The sequence below is a fragment of the Dromiciops gliroides genome, chromosome 4, assembly GCF_019393635.1.
Source record: "Dromiciops gliroides isolate mDroGli1 chromosome 4, mDroGli1.pri, whole genome shotgun sequence".
Classification (NCBI taxonomy): Eukaryota; Metazoa; Chordata; class Mammalia; order Microbiotheria; family Microbiotheriidae; genus Dromiciops; species Dromiciops gliroides.
The window spans coordinates 147,934,898-147,955,077 of NC_057864.1; the positions used below are offsets into that span (position 1 = coordinate 147,934,898).

The 20,180-nt window shown below is 39.4% G+C and overlaps 1 protein-coding gene across 7 annotated transcripts in view; it reads left to right on the forward strand.

Moving 5' to 3' along the window:
- SIPA1L2 (signal induced proliferation associated 1 like 2) overlaps positions 1–20,180 on the forward strand; it is a 270,170-nt gene that overhangs the window by 125,596 nt on the left and 124,394 nt on the right. For all 7 annotated transcript variants that reach the window (XM_044002459.1, XM_044002462.1, XM_044002465.1 and 4 more), the window contains exon 3: positions 9,563–11,463. In XM_044002459.1, coding sequence (XP_043858394.1) covers positions 9,978–11,463 — 1,486 coding nt within the window. In that variant the 5' untranslated portion in view covers positions 9,563–9,977. The remainder of the gene's footprint in view (positions 1–9,562; positions 11,464–20,180) is intronic.

Sequence of the window (20,180 nt, forward strand, 5' to 3'; positions counted from 1 at the left end):
ATCCCCTTCTCCCTTTTTTAAAGGACAAAAAAAGCCCCAGAAATGTCCTTTTGGATTTTTCAGATACATTTTCCAGTTCTGATGTGAAGTAGGGGTGTCCAGTGGCCTCATTTTGACAGGGTCATCCAATTGTACAGTTTCCATTTGCCATCCTGTTTTGGAACTGAACCATTCATGGGCATATAGCCAGCCTCCCGGGGAGCTTGGCAGTGTGCCATCTTAAAGTGAACGAAGCCCTAGCAAATGAACCAGCTGCTGGGCTTAGCTCAGAAGGAAGCCTTTGTAGCTTCAGTGGAAGGAACTTAAGAGTTATTTGCATAACATGCAGCAAGCCCATTAGGCAGAATTGGCAGTAGATATGCAGCCGTGTAGCCATTCAGTCCATCTTTTTTTTTCTTGACCATGTTTGGGAACAGGTCTCTATCCTGAGAGGGAAGAAAAAGAGAGGAGAGGAGAAGGAGGGGAAGGAAGGAATGGGGGGGGAGAGAGGGGCGGGGAGAGTCTGTGTGTGTCTCTGTGTTGGAGAGTGTGCTGAATAAAAGACCATGACATTCTTTGACTCCTAGATAATGAATACAAACTATTTCCGACACTCCTCATTTCCCCTTTTCTCCCTTGGAGGTAGAATGAGGTGGAGAAAGAAGGGTCTGTCTTAGACTGGAAAAACTTGAATTTTATATTTAGTAGAGAAGTGATTAGGTAACAATCTGATATTACAAGGATTGGTATATACTGCAGGGCTGATTATGTCCATGAAAACTAATCCAAATATACCTAACTTTTTAGGAATATCAATTTTTATTAGAAGTTATATTAATTAAGTTATAGTTAAATGCAATAATGGAATTTTCCAGTGGGAAAAAAATCATATGAATGGACCACCGCCTGTTTTATCTGCTTTTTTGAAAGATAAATATTAAGGTCTTTTGTTGAATTCGCAGAAAATGGGGTTATGTCCATGGCAGTGAATTCTTGATAGAACATGAATCACTTACTTATAAGGTGTCTGTTGTTCCTGTTCCCTAACTCCACTGTTCTTGGAACCTAAAGAAATCACTCTGGTATTGAATAGATTGGCTAAAAGTTTGAGTGTATTGAGATGTGTGCATCCTACCTGTAACCAGTTTATGCATTACATTCCTAAAAAGATGGCTTTCCTTGTGTAGGAACATGCAAACACAACTGCAGAAAACTGAAGAAGGGAAGAGACAGGGTTAATAAGACCAATACAATCTGTTGACCTGACTTTGAACTGGCACAGTTTCCTATGTTGTTTGAACTATGAATGAATGACAAGCACATCCTGTATCCATTGTGATGGGGTAAAAATAAAATTCTTTAAGATTTTTATTGCTACCTTTTGTTTTGTCACCACCTTCATTTCTGAATATATCCTTTCCTGCTCCCTGTAACTAGAGTCATCTCTGTGGGGGGAAAAATGGTTCCATAAAAATAACCAAACCATTAGCTAAGTCTGACAGTATGTGCAACATTCCAAACCAATAGCCCCCTACCTGTGCAAAGAAGGGCAGAAAATGCATCTCATCTCTTTTTTAGGGCCAACCTTGGGTTCAATTTTGAAAACAAAATTCTTACTTGGTATCTGTATCTCTACTTTTTCAAACTTTGTTCTATATGTGGTGCTTCTCCAGCATTTTTCATTTGATTAACTAACCTAGTTGGTTGTAGTCCTTTGCTATAGTGATTGCTTTGATCGCTTTAAGCCCTTCTCTGTTCACTAGTTCTTCCTTTTGCTTCATCTTAAGGTAAGTGTTTTCCCAAGACTCTCTCCTTGGCTCCTGCCTAGTCTCCATATTTCTCTTTTGGGTACTTTATTCACTCTCTCAGCTTTGGCTACCACCTCTGTTCTGATGGCTCCCAAATTTATTCTCCATGTCTGTCTTCTCTTCAGAGCTCCAGAATCATTTCTCTACCCACCTTCAGAATATCACTTGGAAGTCCTAGTAATACTTATGAGTCAATGTTTCCAAACAGTCTATTTTTCCCCTAAACCTTTGCTTTTTCTTTTTTGACTTCACTGTCTTTCTGTGACATCACCATTTATTTAGTCTCTTCTATTTGCAAGTTTAGGGCTATTTTTTTTTTCTCATCTCTCTCCTTCACCCCTAGTATCTAGGTTCTTTTGATTCACATTTCACAATGTCTGTTCCATTCATACAACTACTGTCTTAGTCTAGGCTCTCATTACCACTTACCTGGACTACTACATGGGCAGCCAGGTGACACAGTAGATAGAGCATTTGGCCTGAAGTCAGGAAGACCCATCTTCCTGAGTTCAAATCTGGCCTCAGAAACTTATTAATTAGCTTGTGACCCTGGGCAAGTCACTTAATCTTGTTTGTCTCAGTTTCTTCATCTGTGAAATGAGCCGGAGAAGGAAATGCAAAACCACTCTAGTATCTTTGCCAAGAGAATCCCAAATGAGGACATGACTGAAACAGCTAAACAGCAGTGGACCCCTACATTGTCTAATAGGACTTAGTGTCTTTACTCTCCCTCTCTCTACCCCATCCTTTCTTCCTGCTGTTTACAGAATCATCTTTCTTATGCATAAGTCTAGAGATTTCCCTTCTTTACTTAAAAACAAACCAACAAACGAAAACACCTTGGTGACTCTCATGAGTCTAACTAAAGTGTAGATCCTTCCTCCTGGCATTAGAGTGCCTCAACAGTGTGTTGTGGCCACCCTACTTTGCTAGCCTTTCCTCACATTATCCCCCTCTTACACTCTGTATTCTGGCTAAATTGGCCTACTAACTCTCCCTAGAGCACACTAGGTACTTGGTGTCTCTCTCCCTTTTCTCAAGAGGACATTCTTTATACCTGGAATATATTCTTCCCTATTTCATCAATTAAATTCCTTTTGGCCCTTTGGTAGGGAGACTGAGGGAATCAAACAAATGCTATGGTACTTCATGGGGGGTGCATTTTGCTTTGCCTTATCAATCACTTCACATTAAACACTGGTTCCTATCATATGTTCCTTTTAAATATACACTTATTTTCTCATTAACATTTTTAAAAAATAGAGCAGTGAAGGTTAAGTGACTTGCTCAGGGTCACACAGCTAGCAAGTGTCAAATGTCTGAGGTTGGATTTGAACTCAGGTCCTCCTAAATCCAGGACCAGTGCTTTATCGATTGCACCACCTAGCTGCCCCACCTTTTAAATATACATGTAAGCCTACTTGTGTACACAAATACCCACACATAGCCAGGAAATTGTACTATAGTGCTTGCATTTGATATTATATGTAACTTCATTTCTGTAGCTTACTACTTTTATTTATTTATTTTTTTGTGGGGCAATGAGGGTTAAGTGACTTGCCCAGGGTCATACAGCTAGTAAGTGTCAAGCGTCTGAGGCCGATTTGAACTCAGGTTCACCTGAATCGAGGGCCAGTGCTTTATCCACTGTGCCACCTACCTGCCCCCTGTAGCTTACTTCTTAACAAAGGATTCACATTTTACATCATGAACTATCATTGTTTTTTCTTTTGACCTGCTGTTTTCTTTTGCATCATTGTTGTCATTAAAGGTTCTAGGGTTTTTTCCCCCCTTAGGTTATTTCATAATCATCTTCTAAATTTCCCTGAATTATTTCTACTAATATTCCTTGTGATAGGTGTAGGGACTAGATGTGTGATTATGTTGCTATGGGGAACTTGGTGAGAAAATCTCCTACAGATGCTAGTCTTCAATTTCTCTGTGTCATGTCATCTTAGAGAACTACCTAGAGTATTAAGATATTACGTGACTTGTCTATGGTCACGTAGCAAGTATATATAAGAGGCAGAACTGGAACTCACATCTTCCTAGCTTCAAGGCCAAATACTACCTCTTTGCCTTGTGGTACAATAGTATTTCATTATATTCACCTACTACAGTTTGTTCAGCTGTTCACTCAAATGTTAACACAGAATTTATTTCTATCTTTTTACTATTACAAATGGTGTTGCTATAAATTTTTTGGTACACGTGGGCCCAGTCTTTCTTTCACTGACTCCCTGTGGAGGGAGATAAACCCCATAGTGGGATTCCTAAATCACAACAGGTATGAGATGATTTAGTAACTTTGCTAGACAATTCCAAATTCTTTGACAGCAATTAAACCAATTCATAGCTCCACAAGCAGTAAATTATTGTACCTGTATTCCTAAAGCAACTCCAACATTGCTATTTCCATCTTCTGCCATTTTTGCCATGTGTTTGAAGTGATACCTTGAAACACCTAGTAGATAAACTATTGGATTTGGAGTTAGAAAGACTTGAATTCGAATTCTGATGCAGACACTAGTCATGTCACTTAACTTCTTTCAGCCTCAGTTTCCTCATCTGTGAAATGGGAATAAAAGTACCTACCTCACAGGACTTTTAGGATCAAATAAGATTGTTTACATAGATATATATGTTATGCACGTGTGTATGTTACAGGCAGATATATAACATGCATGTTATAGATAAGATTGTATAGCACATTGGAAACTTTGAAGCGCTATATAAATGTTACCTAATATTGTGATAACTGTGATCATAGGGATGTTTTAGAAATGTGCATTTCTCATCTTTTTCAAATACTCTTTTTTTCACGTTTGTTGGTAATTTGTTTCTTCTTTTCAAAACTATTCCTTAATCATCGTTTACAGCTCAATTTCACATGTTATTTACTTTTGGTATTAACCTTTTCCTATGATGTCACAGAACCCTTGGTTTTGGCACTTTGTAATACGCTTATTGTAATCTTGTATCTGATAATGATCTTAGGTCAGTGACTGTATCTGTCTTAAACTTGGAATCTCTTCTAGTTTTTAGCATAGCGCTTTATACGCAAAACACATTTATACATGTTCCTTGAATTAAATCTTTGCAAAGGCCATTTGGTTTCACTGTATTCTATTAACACAACTTGAATCTCCAAGCCTGGCTATTCATCTTTCCTGTAGATGCTTTTTGTCACAGGGGAGATTAAGTGGATAGATAAGCCACACACCTATTCCCCACTGTCAGAGAAACATGGCCTCATATGGAAACAAGTCTTAACTCTATGATAACTAGCTAACTTCTTGATCTTCAAGTGTGCTTCCTTGCATGTACTCTCATTCATCATCTTCGGTGTCAACCTCTGGTTATCTTCTACTGTCTTTAAATTTGTTCAGTCCTTAATTCTGACTCCCCCGTCTTTCTTCCCTCCCCTTTCCTTCCTAGTACTCACTCCCTGTGTTATTTATGCTCCATACTGCCTTAGAGTCATTGACTCTAATCTTGATTACTGGTATAATTATATTTATGATGCCAACCAGCAGACTCACTAAAATTTGATTAAAATTTTGTTTAAATACCATTGTGTTCTGATATTGTTTTTTATCTTCTACTTAATTTCCTTTTAAATTTTTTTTTGGATGAATGTTTGATTCTGTATGTTGAACCCAATCTGCTTTATATAATGCTACTTCCATATGCCTTCATTTCACCTCCCCAGGTACTTTAAGATTATTCTTGGGGCAGCTAGATGGCGCAGTGGCTAGAGCACCAGCCCTGGAGTCAGGAGTACCTGAGTTCCAATCCGGCCTCAGACACTTAACACCTACTAGCTGTGTGACCCTGGGCAAGTCACTTAACCCCAATTGCCTCACTAAAAAAAAAAAAGAAAAGAAAAGAAAAGAAAAAAAAAGATTATTCTTTGAGTGTCTTATCCATCTACCAGTTCTCTATTTCCACCCCTTTTTTGGTGTAAGTTTTATTGATCCCCAAACATGCTCTCTCTACATTAAACCTCCCTTTTAATATAGGAAAAACAACTAAACATTCAACCATATCTGGCAGTGTACCCAACATTCTCCTTCTGTAGTCTTTCATCTTTGTAGTGAGAAGAGGGAACCGGAGTAGTTCTTTCCGTTTAATTTGATGACATGTGTATGCTGTTACATCTTTTATGAGATGCAAAATTGACCTCTTGAATCATTATTGAAATCCTGCTCTTGTCACCACAAGGGAAAGCTGGCTTAGTGTACAGGTCTGGCAGCAGTACAGTAGAGTTTAGATTGGCTCATCACTAGGTTGGCTCTAGAGTGATGAATTTTTCAGCCACAAGTCTTGAAGATGTGCTACTAAGTTACAGAGTTCTGAGAATCAGTGGAGGGAATACCCCCAGTGACAAATTTATAACTTTTAATTTTGTAGTGAAATTAGCTACAAACTTAAAATGATGATGAGGGGTTTTTGTTTTTAGAAAGAACCTTGCAGTGATTTATTCCTTGCCTCTAAAACCTGTTAGAGACTCCCACTCATTTTTTCAGCCATAAGACATTTAGGTATGGGACTATTATAGTCATATGTAACTATGCCAGGATCTAGAAACTAGAGATTTGAAAGTGTGCATGGGTACAAATAAGATTATAGTAACATTAGAGGGAGGTACTATAGGGAATATTCTTTTTACTTCGAATTTCACTTCTAATTTCTCTTTTAGTAAGCTCTAGAGAGGGTTGGTTAGAGGCAGGTGGGGAGTCAATGAAGAAAGATGTGGCCAAACTTAATTGTCTATCAGATTAAATTTGTTTCCTAGTCATGTGGAAGAGAAGTTAATTGATAGGTTTTTCATCTTCTTGAGGTTTCATTTATCATTCCCTCTTATCCATCAGAGCACAGTTCTTTATACATAGTAAATACCTGGCACATAGTAGGTCCTTAATAAATGTTTATTGATTGATTAATTAATACTTCATTATAATTGGCAGCTGGTTATTAGAAATTAACTATTTCTTCTGGTTGCCTAGTTCAGTCACATGAAATTGGATGTGTCTGAGTTTTCTACAAATTATGCTAGATCCCTAAAAAGGAGTATCAGTACTTACTATGCACCCACTTAGTGCTACATCGAGGATGAAAGATAATTGTGAAACATAATTGTTAAGTATTGTGTAAGAAGCAGAAATTGTCTGTGGGGCACTTAGATCATATAGAACATTAATACAATCGATCAGCAAGTATTTATTGACCACGGAAAGCTCCTAGAAAGATAGTTTCCTTTATGTTCCTCAGTCTTCACTTCCTCTCTTTCTCTGGGATGATTTTGTGAGAGGGCTATTGGTGGTGATGGCGGGAAGCATTTTTTTTTCCTTTCAAAATCATCCCTGAGCCTTTTAAATATCAGCAATTCCTTCATTACAATAGAGCTGAGCCAGATGGAGAGTGTATAGTTATCTCCCTCCCCTCTTCCTCACTCCACAGTAAACCGTGGGATTGTTCATCTAGATTGACTTCATATTATTCTGACTGTGTAACAGCTTCTGACTACTCATTCATCTTTGTTTGCCACATCCTAAAAGATCATCATGGTTTCCCTGATTGCCGAAGGAAGAAAAGCTTCTATGGGACTTGACAGTATGTAGACCTTTTCCAGACTTAATGCTACATTTTCATAATAGGTAGGGGAGGTTAAAGAAGACAAGAAACTCTTACAACAAAGTATCTCCTCCCTTCCCCCATCTTAATCCCCAGTATAAGACACCATACATTTGTTCCTAACCCTCTAAGAGCCAATTAGAGGCAATTCTTAGGCTGTTAAGGCAGTTAAGATTTTGAAATTCCCCAAGTAATTTTTCCTTTCCTTGTGACAGAGAGAAAAAATGGTCATACCACCACCATCACCAGAGAAACTGCCATGTCTTCTTTTCTTCATAAGCCAACAAATTAAATTCTCAGACTGTCACCAACCGGGAAATGTATTCTACTTAAACTTTTTTTTTTTAACTCAGCTAAAATTAGCAGAAGAATTAGAAGAATAATATATTTCGGGTGAAAAGGTAGAGACATCGTGATGTCATGTTTCTGTCGTCTACCTTTAGTGACCAAAAATATACTGTGTATGAAAATTGTGCACATGCATATGTGGTTAGTTACCTGCTTTAATTATAGGGTGTTGAATTTCAAAGGTTCACTTACCTCATTTGATCCTCAAAATAGCTCTGTAAGGTAGGCAGGGCAGAAGTTATATCCATTTTACAGATGAGGAAAATAAGGTTCAAATAAGCCAGATCTCCCCAACAGTTGAAAGTTACCCCCCCCCAAAGTGGAATGGGTTGCCTTGGGAAGAAGTAGATTCCCCTTACTTGATGTTTTCAAGGAAAGATTTGATGCCTGCTTGAATATTATGGAAGGGCTTCTTCTTAAATTGGTTTGGATTCCAAGTAGCCTCTTTTTGCTCTGAAATACTGATGTGAATCATAGAACCTTAGGTGTAGAGACTATTTAATCCAAATTCCCCACTGGATGTACAATTCTTCTCTCTATACCACTCTTGAGATGAGCATAACATGACAGAGTCTATAATTTCTTTTCAGATATGAATCCATGCTTTCTCTTGGTTTATTATCAAACTATTATTTCACCTGCTGATTCCATTGGGGCTTTGCTTTTTTTTGGGAGGGTCATGCATATGGTGTAATGGGCAGGTAGGTGGCACAGTGGATAGATTGCCAGGCCTGGAGTTAGGAAGTCTCATCTTCCTGAGTTCAAATCTAGCCTAAGACACTTACTAGCTGTGTGACCCTGGACAAGTCACTTAACTCTGCCTCAGTTCCTGATCTGTCAAATGAACTGGAGAAGGAAATGGCAAATCACTCCAGTATCTTTGCCAAGAAAACCCCAAATGGGGTCAGTGAAAGTCAAACACGACTAAAATGACTTAACAACAGCAAGGATGGTGTAAGAGAGAGCACAGATCTGGATTTGGGAATACAATTTAATTTGAATTCTTCCACTGACCCTTCTTTGTTGTTTAACCATACCAAAGTCACTTAATATCTCCTTTCTGTTTCCTCATCTGTAAAATGGGAATAGCAATCCTTGTAGGATGATAAGAGACAGATGAGAAAGTCAAAAACAGTGCTTTGCAGACTTTAAGTTGTCATCTAACTGTCTGAGAGTATTGTATCTTTTTTCTTTTTAGAATTGGGAGTGAATGGGATTCAGTAGAGTATAGATCCCTGCAATCTCCTATACCAATGAAGTAAATTTAAAAACCAGAAAAACGCCACATTAATCTTTTGAGCTAGCAGTTCAGTCACTGGAAATGAAGGACTGCTGGGTGGGGGACGGGGCGGGGTGGGGGGGGGCGGTAGGAAATTTGCTAGTTTGGATCCTCTAGAAGGCACAAAATAGTTGACAAGTACAAACTCTTGAGTTCATAAAATATTGTGACGGAAAGGAGGTAGTATAGAGAGACTGGACAAGGTCACTTCTGAGGTCTCTTCTACCTCTACAATTCTGTTGAAAACTGTGCCCACTCTGGAGGGAGAAAAACTGAAGCAGAAGCCTAAAAGAATTCATGTAAGATCCATGGCAGAAATGTATGGGGAGGTTTGCAGGACTGGTACTTTTTATTTTTAGATTCTGTGAGGTGACCAATCATTCATTATATTGTTTTCATCTGTTTTATTAAAAACAATATTTGTAGTATTACAGGATTTTCTCAACCTGAAACGTAACATATCCATTGCTAATGGTAGTTTTTTTTTTTTTTTTTTGCCTTTTCGTTTTAGGTAAAAGAATACTCTTGTTCAGTTGCCATGCCAAACGCCAGCGAACAGGGAGGACATTTAAAAAAATCATCACAAGTGATGTTGATGAGATTCTTTCTTGCCTTTGAAGAATTGATATTCTGATGACTCTTCTCTCTTAGTTAAAAAAAATATATATGTGTGTGTATATATATATATATACATATATATATATATATATACATATATATATATACATATATGTATTTACACACAGAGATAGACAATAAAGAAAAACGAAACCACCAACTGGCAAAACACAACCCTTCGAGAAGTCCTCCTCTGCATTTGATGTGGTAGCAACCTCTCCCTGCTTATTTATGCTGTAAATAAAAATGTAATTACTATGGTACCAGGCTTCCTGGTAAGGCTCATCAACACTTGCCTGTGAGTGGACATGAGTGATCCACGACAGTCCCAGGAAGAGACGCGCCAGTTCAGCAGAGCCTCTTCAAAGTTTAAGGATTCGCCACGCACCATGCAGTCAGATGATTATTTTGCTCGAAAATTTAAGGCTTTGAATGGTAACATGGGGCCTCCTACATCTTTGAATGTTTCGAATGTCAGTGAAAGTGGGGGTCCAGCGAATGGCACGCCAGCTATGCCCAAAATGGGCGTTAGAGCAAGGGTATCTGAATGGCCTCCTAAGAAGGACTGCTCTAAGGAGATAAGTTGCAAGGCATTGTGGGAGAGTCGATCACAAGCCACTTATGAAACTGCGGTTGCAGCGGCAGTCATGCAGAATGGACAGAATGATCAGGGTGACGGGCAGCAAGAGGAACAGCTTGATATAGAATTTGCAGAAACCAAGTACACAATAGGAGATATCTTTATCCATTCTCCACAGAGAGGAGGCCTTCACCCCATAAGGCAGAGAAGCAATAGCGATGTCACCATCAGTGACATAGATGCTGAAGATGTCTTAGACCAGAACGCTGTTAACCCCAATACGGGGGCAGCCCTACACAGGGAATATGGAAGCACTTCTTCAATTGATAGGCAAGGTTTATCAGGGGAAAACTTTTTTGCAATGCTCAGAGGGTATAGAGTAGACAATTATGAACACAAAGCTCTCGCCCCATTTGGCTTTCCTGAGTTTTTCCACTGTGACCCTACAATCTCTCCCAGTCTTCATGCCGCGGCACAGATTTCCAGAGGAGAATTTGTCCGTATCTCAGGGTTAGAATATATGGACAATGCCCTGCTGATGGGAAGAGACAGGGAAAAGAACTTTAAACGCAGATTAAAATCAGAGTCAGTGGAAACATCTCTTTTCCGTAAGCTGCGAACTGTCAAAAGTGAGCATGAAACTTTCAAATTCACATCCGATCTGGAGGAGAGTCGGCTTGAGAGGAGCATTCGCCCATGGAATTGTCAGAAGTGTTTTGCACATTATGATGTCCAGAGCATTTTGTTTAATATCAATGAAGCCATGGCTACCAGGGCAAATGTGGGGAAAAGAAAGAATATAACCACTGGTGCTTCAGCAGCATCACAGACTCAGATGACGACAGGCCAGGCAGGAAACTGTGAATCTCCTTTGGGAAGCAAGGAGGATCTCAACTCCAAGGAGAACCTCGATGCAGATGAGGGGGATGGGAAAAGCAATGACCTTGTGCTGAGTTGTCCCTATTTCAGGAATGAGACAGGTGGGGAGGGAGACAGAAGGATTGCACTTTCTAGGGCGAACTCAGCTTCTTCCACTACAGGTGAAAGCTGTTCCTTTGAGTCCTCCCTCAGCTCCCACTGCACAAATGCAGGTGTTTCGGTTTTGGAGGTGCCAAGAGAAAACCAGCCAATTCATAGAGAGAAAGTGAAACGTTACATCATAGAACACATTGACCTTGGAGCCTACTATTATCGGAAATTTTTCTTTGGGAAAGGTAAGTCTGGGCTTTCTTTTGTGGTTGAATGATTCTCTTAATTATCATACTTTAAGGTGGAAATAAAATTTGCCTTTAGTTTTATTTAGATGTCTATTTTTTGTTACATTTGTTAGTAGCATCATGGTGCTACAGTGAAAACTGTTCAAAGCTATGCATTAACTTGGCTCTTCCAGGTCTCTCATGGAAATTCAGTCTCCTGCCTTTTGTTCATTCTGTAATTGGCCACATGGAAATTTCCTTTCCTCTTTTCTAGCAACAACAACAATGACAATTGATATAGTGCTTTAAAGCCTATAAAACAGCTTACATTAATATCTCCATTAAGCCCTAAAACAATTCTCTGAGGCAGACACAACAGGTATTATTACAGCTGAAGCAATGGAAGCTCAGAGAAGTTTAAGAACACTGCTAGTAAATATGCAAGGTGGGATTTGAATCTATGTTGTCCTGATTCCAAGAGCATCTTTCTCTCCCTTGTAGTATCCTGCCCTTTCTGCTAATGTGTGTCCAGTGTGTGTCCATCATTAATGTTAAGATATGACTCCAAAGTTATTTCTCCTTAGTTTTCTTCCCCCTTGATTACAATTATACTTTGCTTCCTTATTATGCCACACTTATTTATTTATTTATTCATTCATTCGTTTGTTTGTTTGTTTATTTTTTCACTAAAGCAGAAAAGTAGTTCTCTCCAGTCTGATGGAGGAAACAAAAGTTAACTACCTTTGGTGAATGAATGAAGCATACCAAGTATTTTTATCAGCTGCAGAGCACTGTGCTGAGTGCTGGACAGACAGAGAGGAGAGCAGGAGTTTGTGAGGTCTCAGGGTGCTCACATTCTGATGGGGGAGACAACAAAACTGGGAGGATTCAGCTGTAAATCAAATGGAAAAGTCCCCTGGTCTTTAGGCTGCAACAACAAAGAAGATGCTAATGGTTCTTCTTTAATGTCATTTTCATAGGTAAATCATATCAGTTTTTGACATTGGACTATTTGACAGTACTACAGATTTTGGAGACAGGACCTTTCTTTTATAGATTGTCAATTGATAAAGCTGTAGGACCTTGCAGCAGCAGTTTCTGAGCTGCATTTCTGTTGCTTTCAAGTTACTCCTAAGCAGCTAAGGATTGGTACTCCCAAGGCTTTTGGATTTAGGATCTTGGGTTATCCTCATCAGGGACCATACCAGTGGATGAATGGCTTTTTAATCTTTTTTTTTTTTTTTTTTTAGTGATGCAAGTGGGGTTAAGTGACTTGCTCAGGGTCACACAGCTAGTTAAGTATTAAGGGTCTGAGGCCGAATTTGAACTCAGGTACTCCTGACTCCAGGGCCAGTGCTCTATCCACTGAGCCATCTAGCTGCCCCAATGGTTTTTTAATCTAACTAGGTAGCACATATATTAAATTATACCAAATTTGTCTTATTTGGGAATTGATACATTTGGAAAAAATGTGTTCTTGATTATTTTGGGCCTTTCATTTGAAATAAAATCATATTGGTTAGGCAACCCTTAGCCCTATCAAAACCAGTTTTGCACAGAGCTCTATTGCAAGATGGGACAAGGTCCTGGGAACCCTGGACGTAGGTCTATTCTTTTGTTTAAAGAATCAGATCTGTTAGGTTGGAAGACCATAGTGTCATTGAAAGAATAATGGATTTGGATCTGGAGTTCTTAGATTTTAATCCTACTTTTGATACCTCCTAGCTTGGTGATCATGGACAAATTGCTTATACTCTATAGGCAAAAGGGGGATGATAATACATCACAACTGGAGTTGTGATCGAATGTCTGTAAGGCACTATACAAGCTTCAAAAGTGCGAGTGATTAGTGGTGGTTGTGGTCATGGTGGGTGTTACTAAGTCCCTCAGTTAAATTTGTGCCTTATACTTTTCTCAGGGGCTTGAGGCCAGGGCGGTTCAAAGGGCTCTTACTACTCTCAAGCCCATGATTTTCACAGTCTTTATGCCCTCCTCATTTCTAACTCATTCCCAACCACCTCCTTAGTTGTCTCAGAAATGTGAATGCAGCCATAATCTGGATACCTGAAGAGCTTTGGGTCCTCGTTCCTCCTAATTCCTTCCTTTGTAACGAGGTGAGGTTATTGAGTTGCATGGTAGCACTTCCCTGAGCACTTAGAGAAGAGACTGATATCTTATCAGGAATTTCGTCCCTCTTGGTGTTATATCATGGCCAAACAAATTTTCCCTTGATTAGGGCAATAGACTGGCATTGGACTAACCTGTTTCCTTTTATTCATAGTGTTTGTCCTCTACAACCTCTTTTTTTTTTTTTTTTGGTGAGGCAACTGGGGTTAAGTGACTTGCCCAGGGTCACACTGCTAGTAAGTGTTAAGTGTCTGAGGCCAGATTTGAACTCAGGTCCTCCTGAATACAAGGCTGGTTCTCTATCCACTACACCACATAGCTGCCCCCCTCTATAACCTCTTAACTGCTACTTTTCCTATTTGACATTTCTCTCTTCCTTTCTTTTCCTCTTCCTCTCTTTCCTTTCCCCCTCCTCCCTCTTTCCCTTTGCTTCCCTCCTTCCTTTTTCTTTCTTCCTCTCTTCTTTCTTTTCCCCTTTCTTCTTCTTCTCCCTTTCCTTTTTGATCTCCCTCTTCCTCTCTCTCATTTCCTTCTCCCCCCCTTCTTTTTCTTTCCCCCTCCTCCTCTCTTTCCTCTTCCCACATTCTCTCCATGTTAGTCTATTCTTAACTCCCTGTGAGAGCCTAACCTGCTTCATGGATCCAGCTTCTCTTCGACAGCACTAAGAACCAGTGGCATCTTCTCTGGAATCATTCTCTTTCTGCCAGGCCTCAGAGGTTACCACTCTGTAACAGCTGGTCTAAGGAGGAGAAAAGGGGGTGGGAGAGAGCAGACAGCAAGCTGTGCCTCATTCCTCTCTACTTCCTCTTCCAATGGAGCTGATGGAACTCTGCTCTTGTTTCTTCTATATATAGCTCTTCCCTAGTGGCCCAGTGGGGAGTGAAAATGAAATTGGCTCCAATAGCATCAGTTGTAGCTCTTGCTGGTTTCATTGGAAACAGGGAACTCAGAGTGGGCAGCCTAGATTCTTGAATGGGTAGTACGTAGTAGGAAAGGAAATGGGAGATTTCCCATAACCCCGGATGCCCTTTTACTAGCAACACTCACAAGTCATGGCACTGTTATCTTAAAACATGTAGCTATCCATAGCCTGGCAGAGCCTTGAGTGTTTTGACTAGCATCTTTGTGGCCCCTCTCTCCACCCTCCAGGTGAGTAATGCTTCAGGTTGGCTGACAGGTAAGTCCTAGCTGGACTCTCCATGGTACTCCTCAGGATGCATCTCTTAGTGAAGCCTTAGACTTCATCTTCAGGCAAATAGAAGAATTTCTAATCACTGGGAAACATCGAAACTGTCAGACTTGAAAAAAACCAAAAAATACATGATGTGGTCTATTAGGCAGTTAAATATCAGAAGACTGTTTTTGCTGAAATACCATCTTATGACAAATGTCATCACAATGGTTCTGCAGTGAATTTCTACCTGAACTGATGAAAGAAGAATGATTTGCCAGATTAGTCTGTGTTTCAGAATCACTTGTATGACTCTTTAGCTTCTCTCTAGTATTTTTTTCCTCACCTGTGAAATGAAACTCTTTTCAGTTCTTTTTCTCAGGCAGATGCTAAGTCCCATCTAACTTTACACTCTTTCCACTCCTTTCACACTGCCATTGCCTTGTTCAGGTCCTCACTACCCATTTTGTTAATCTCATTTTAATTGATATTTTGTGTTTTGACAAATTTCTGGATCTATCCCTGTCCTGTCCTCTACCCAGCAAGCTATGTATTGTAACAAAGTTTTTTTTGTTTTTTTTTAAGCAGTTCAGCAGAAGCAACTACCTCTTCAACCATGTCTAACAGTACACAGAGTATTCTATATACCAATAACCTACTATCCATAGGGAAGAAAAAGAGGTTTATTTTCTCAGCTCTGCTCCAGGGCCAGACTAGATTTGTCATTATCAATTGCACAGCCTTCAGTTTTGTTGTTATTGTGTTTATTGCTCTTTTCATTTATATTGTTGTAGTCATTGAATATATTGTTTTCTCAGTTCTGCTTCCTTGTTGAATTCACTCTCAGTTCATACGGGTCTTTCTATGCTCCTCTGAATTCTTGATATTCATTTTTGGTTTGAACACAGTAACATTTCATTTTATTCCCACACCACAGTTTGTTGAGCTATTCCCCAATCAATGGGCATGCACACTACCTGTTGTTGGAATTATTGCAATAATCTCTGAGTGCAGCCTTCAGATCACCTTGTATTTCCCACTACATCCATCTCATCATGTTTTTCCCCAGTTTTGAAATTTTCACTGGCTCTCTCTTTGCATTTGAGGCTCTCTATAGTATGTTCTAACTCTTCTCTCCCAGTGTCACATCCAGACTGGTCTAGTGGCCATTTCCCTGGGCAAGTCACTTAACCCCCATTGCCCTGCAAACCCCCCCCCCCAAAAAAAGATCTCCCATACTTGTACAACCCTTTGGCTTCCCTCTCCCCCACTGTAATCTCTGTCACTTAAAATATCATCTGCCCCTTAAAGCTTAGACCAAATTCTACTTCCTCCAGTAAGTCTTCCTTGTTTCCCCTAGCTACAAGAGATCCATCCCTTCTATAAACTCCGATAGTGGATTTAAAATGCCATACTTTCCCACTATATATTTCTTTTATCAAGATGTCTTATTCCTCTTTAAGGGCAGAAAATATGTCTTATACATCTTTGTCTGTCTCCTTGGTACTAGCACATGTCAGCAGATGTCTTATTGATTTAAATTTAATTATTGGATATGTGGATTATTAAGCAATAATATAGATTAATATATGATCTGCTCTTAAACAAGTCTATTCACATTTTCCCCAATTTTTAGGGAAGTTCTAGGGAAGCAGGCTTCTTATCCCCTGGCTTTGGATGTTATGTAGCAGGGTCACTATGTAACAGGATAGACATTACCAGATGACAGGTGGAATAATTCATAGGAAATGGATACTTATTTGTATCCACTTGATGAAGAAACCCAAAGCCTTAAGGGTGGCATAGCAACAGTGCCTGTTTAATATGGTTAATAGTCTTTGCATTCTCTCTAAACATTTTTTCATATTGGAGCCATTGGATTGCTAGCTATTGTCCTTAATTTTTCTAAGCCTCATATCACATCCTAGTTTACTCCCAGCTCCACCATTTACTGCTAATTTACTTACTGCAAGTCATTTAACCTTTTGGAGCCATTTTCTTCATCTGGGAAATGAGGATTTCTGAAAGTAGTTGTTAGCAGTCTGTAAGCAGTTATTAATGCAGGAAAGTGTAGTATCAATGAAGACAAGGATGGAGAATGTTATACAGACGCCTTGTCTCCCCCCTGCCTCTACCTCCCCAAAAAAGAACTCAAACCTTTTTTCTTGGTTCTGACTTTTTGCCATATCGTATCTCAAGAAGGTTTTTTTTGCCATCACTTAATGACTACCAGCCTCTTTTCAATACGTTTGCTGAAAAAGGCAAGTCACGTTAGCCATCTGTTCCTTTGGTACGTGGAGGGCTAGGAATGGTTTATAAATAAGACTTGATTTTCTAAAAGAAAACGTGTGTCCACACTGGTGGTCCAGAACTTAAAGTGTAGTACTTGTTTTTAATGGCTAAAAGATGGGGAGAAGCAGGAACAGAGAACGTCACATGTCAGGGAAGTCCCTTGGGAGAGTTATCTAGAGAAAAGTCTGCTACAACATTCTAAACTCATTCACTTAAGCTTAGATAATGTGACAGTTGTAGACTATACTTTTACATATCAGATTTACTTTAATGTGGGAAGATGCTTGGTTGCATTTGCTTTCAATTTCATGCCCAGTGGTATTTTATAGGTAACTTTTCTTTGGGGTTTTTATGCAATGGTTGAAGACAAGTAATAAGGAGGTGAATGCTATTAAATTCACATTGGTGAATGGAGCACCATCTTACAGTAGTACTATTCTAACCCATAAATTCCTTCCTTGGTAGATGTAAGTGACTTGATTCTTGCCCTTTTTATACAACTAATATACCTTCCACACACAGCTCCTATTGCATTGCAAAGGAGCTTTGAACAGAGAGGAACTGCCCAGCTAAACCTGAGAATATAGATAATGTGAACATCCTCTTATTAGTTCCATGTGGCAGAAACCAGAGAAAAAATGTTGGAAACATATTGTTCTGACCTTGTATGTATGAATGCTTTAGGTGTCCTTTTCACATGTAATCATGAAGAGAAAGGTGATCCTATAACTTTTTTTTTCAGAGTAATGAGGGTTAAGTGACTTGCCCAGGCTCACACTGCTAGTGTCAAGGGTCTGAGGCCAGATTTGAACTCAAGTCCTCCTGAATCTGGGGCTGGTGCTTTATCCACTTTGCCACCTAGCCACCCTGATCCTATAAATCTATAAATCTTAACCAAAAGCTTCCTGTTTGAGAGATTACTTTATATTTTAAACATTTTGGTCCTTTGTCTCAGGCTTCTCAAGAGAGCAGATTGCATTGGTTTTCAGTGGGAAGATGGGATATTCACAACCTTTTTCTTGGCACTGTAATAATAGTAGTAGTAGCAGCAGCAGCAGTAGTAGTGGTAGTGGTGCTTGTGGTGGTGGTGGTGGGATAATAGTAGTAATGATAATAATAGCTAGCATTTTTATAGCACTTTAAGGTTTGAAAAGTACTTTACATATATTATCTTATTTGATCCTTACAGTCCTGGGAGGTTGATGCTATTATTAACTCCATTTTACAGATGAATAAACTGAGATTCGGTGGTTAAGTGACTTGCTCAGGGTCATAAAGCTATGAAATGTCTGAGACAGGATTTATATTCGAGTCTTCTTGATTTCAGGTCCAGCCCTCTATCAAATCTTTCTAATTGTGATTCCTTCAGGTTGGGCAGTTATATCTTTGCACACCCAGCACTTCAAAAAAGATAGTTCTTGGAGGCAGCTAGGTAGTGCTGACCCTGGATTGAGGAGGACCTGAGTTCAAATGCAGTCTCAGACACTTGACGTTTACTAGCTATGTGACCTTTGGCAAGTCACTTAACCCTCATTGACACCCCTCCCAAAATAGTTCTGGGGTACTACCCAAAACGTTAAATTAAAGGAAAACTGGCATTTATCCTTGAGACTTGACCATATTTATCTTCCTTGTCTCTTCTCTAGAAATAATACCTAAATAAACATCCATTCCACACTAAATTTCTTCATTTTTACATAGCCAGGGCTTTGGATTTTGTATTCAGTAGGGACTTATGTATGAGTCTCAGTTCTGTGTTACCTTGGGACAAATCATTTAAACATTGAGCCCCACTTTGCACACCTGTAAAATGGGGATCACACTTGCCCACCCCACTATGTTGTGAGGCAACTTGGCAAATACTACATAATTAAGGTATTAGTCTTGCTTGGTTTTCCAACCACTTATTTTTTCCTCCCTCATACTTCTCACAACCAAGAATGTTAATCATCCTATCAAGCCACACATATTAAATAAGTACCTACTATGTGCCAGGAAGTGTTCTAGACTCTGGGAGTTCTGAGTATAAATAATGAGAAAGCCCTTGCAAGGAGCTTATATTATCAGAACTATAGTGAGCAGTTAAACTATCAACTTAAAATTAAAAAGAAAAACATTAACTGCATTTTTAGAGTAAAACTGTCCAGTTTTTTCAATTAATATTAATGAATTTTGGTCTTCATGAGATTTCAGTTCAGTCGATTAGGTATCATTCTAGGAAAGTCCTAAAAGGTGTCATCTGTATGATCTTCATTTCCTCATCTCCTTTCAGTTGAGTTTTTCAGTTGTATCTGACTCTCTGTGACTCCATTTGAGGTGCTCTTGGCAAAGATGCTGGTGTGGTTTGCCATTTTTCTTCTCCAGTTTATTTTACAGATGGGGAAACTGAGGCAAACAGGGGAAGTGACTTGCCCAGGGTCACACCACTGGTAATTGTGATTCTTCCTGACTGCAGGTCCAGCACTCTATCCACTTGCCCAATTAGCTCCTCATATCTTTATTATCTCTAAATGCCTTGAAATCCCAATTCTGTTGCCACAACACAGGGTAGTCCTTCCAAGGTTAACAGTGATTTCTTAACTGCTAAATCCAATGACTTTTCTCAGTTTTCATTATCCTTGGCTTCTTGGCATCTTTGGGTGCTGTTTACCATCCCCTTCCTCTTTGGTGATATATTTCTTTGGCTTCTGCGACACTTCTCCCATTTGATTTTCTTTCTCTCTGAATGCTGCCCACTATCTTCTGCAAGATCGTTATCCCACCCATGAAACATGGTGGCTTTGAAGGCTCTGAATTCTGAAATTTTTTCTTTTCTTTCTTTTTCTTTTGGTGATCTCATTTCTCCCTTGAGTTTAACTGTGTCTAAGCAGTTAAATCCCGAGCTACATAAGTATTCCTAATCTCCACTGGATGTCACGCCCATACCATAAACCTAGGAATCTCCTCTATGTCCTCTTTGCATCTTCAATTTCAGCATGTCTAAAACCGAAGTCATTTCTCTCTCAAGCTTCCCTATTTTTGTAGCCACTGCCATGTTGGTCACTGAGATTTACAACTTCATAGTCAACCGTGACTCTTTGTTCTCTTTTCCCCCTTTGCTCTCATACCACAAAAACTTTAAACTTCCACCTTTATGGCACCTCGA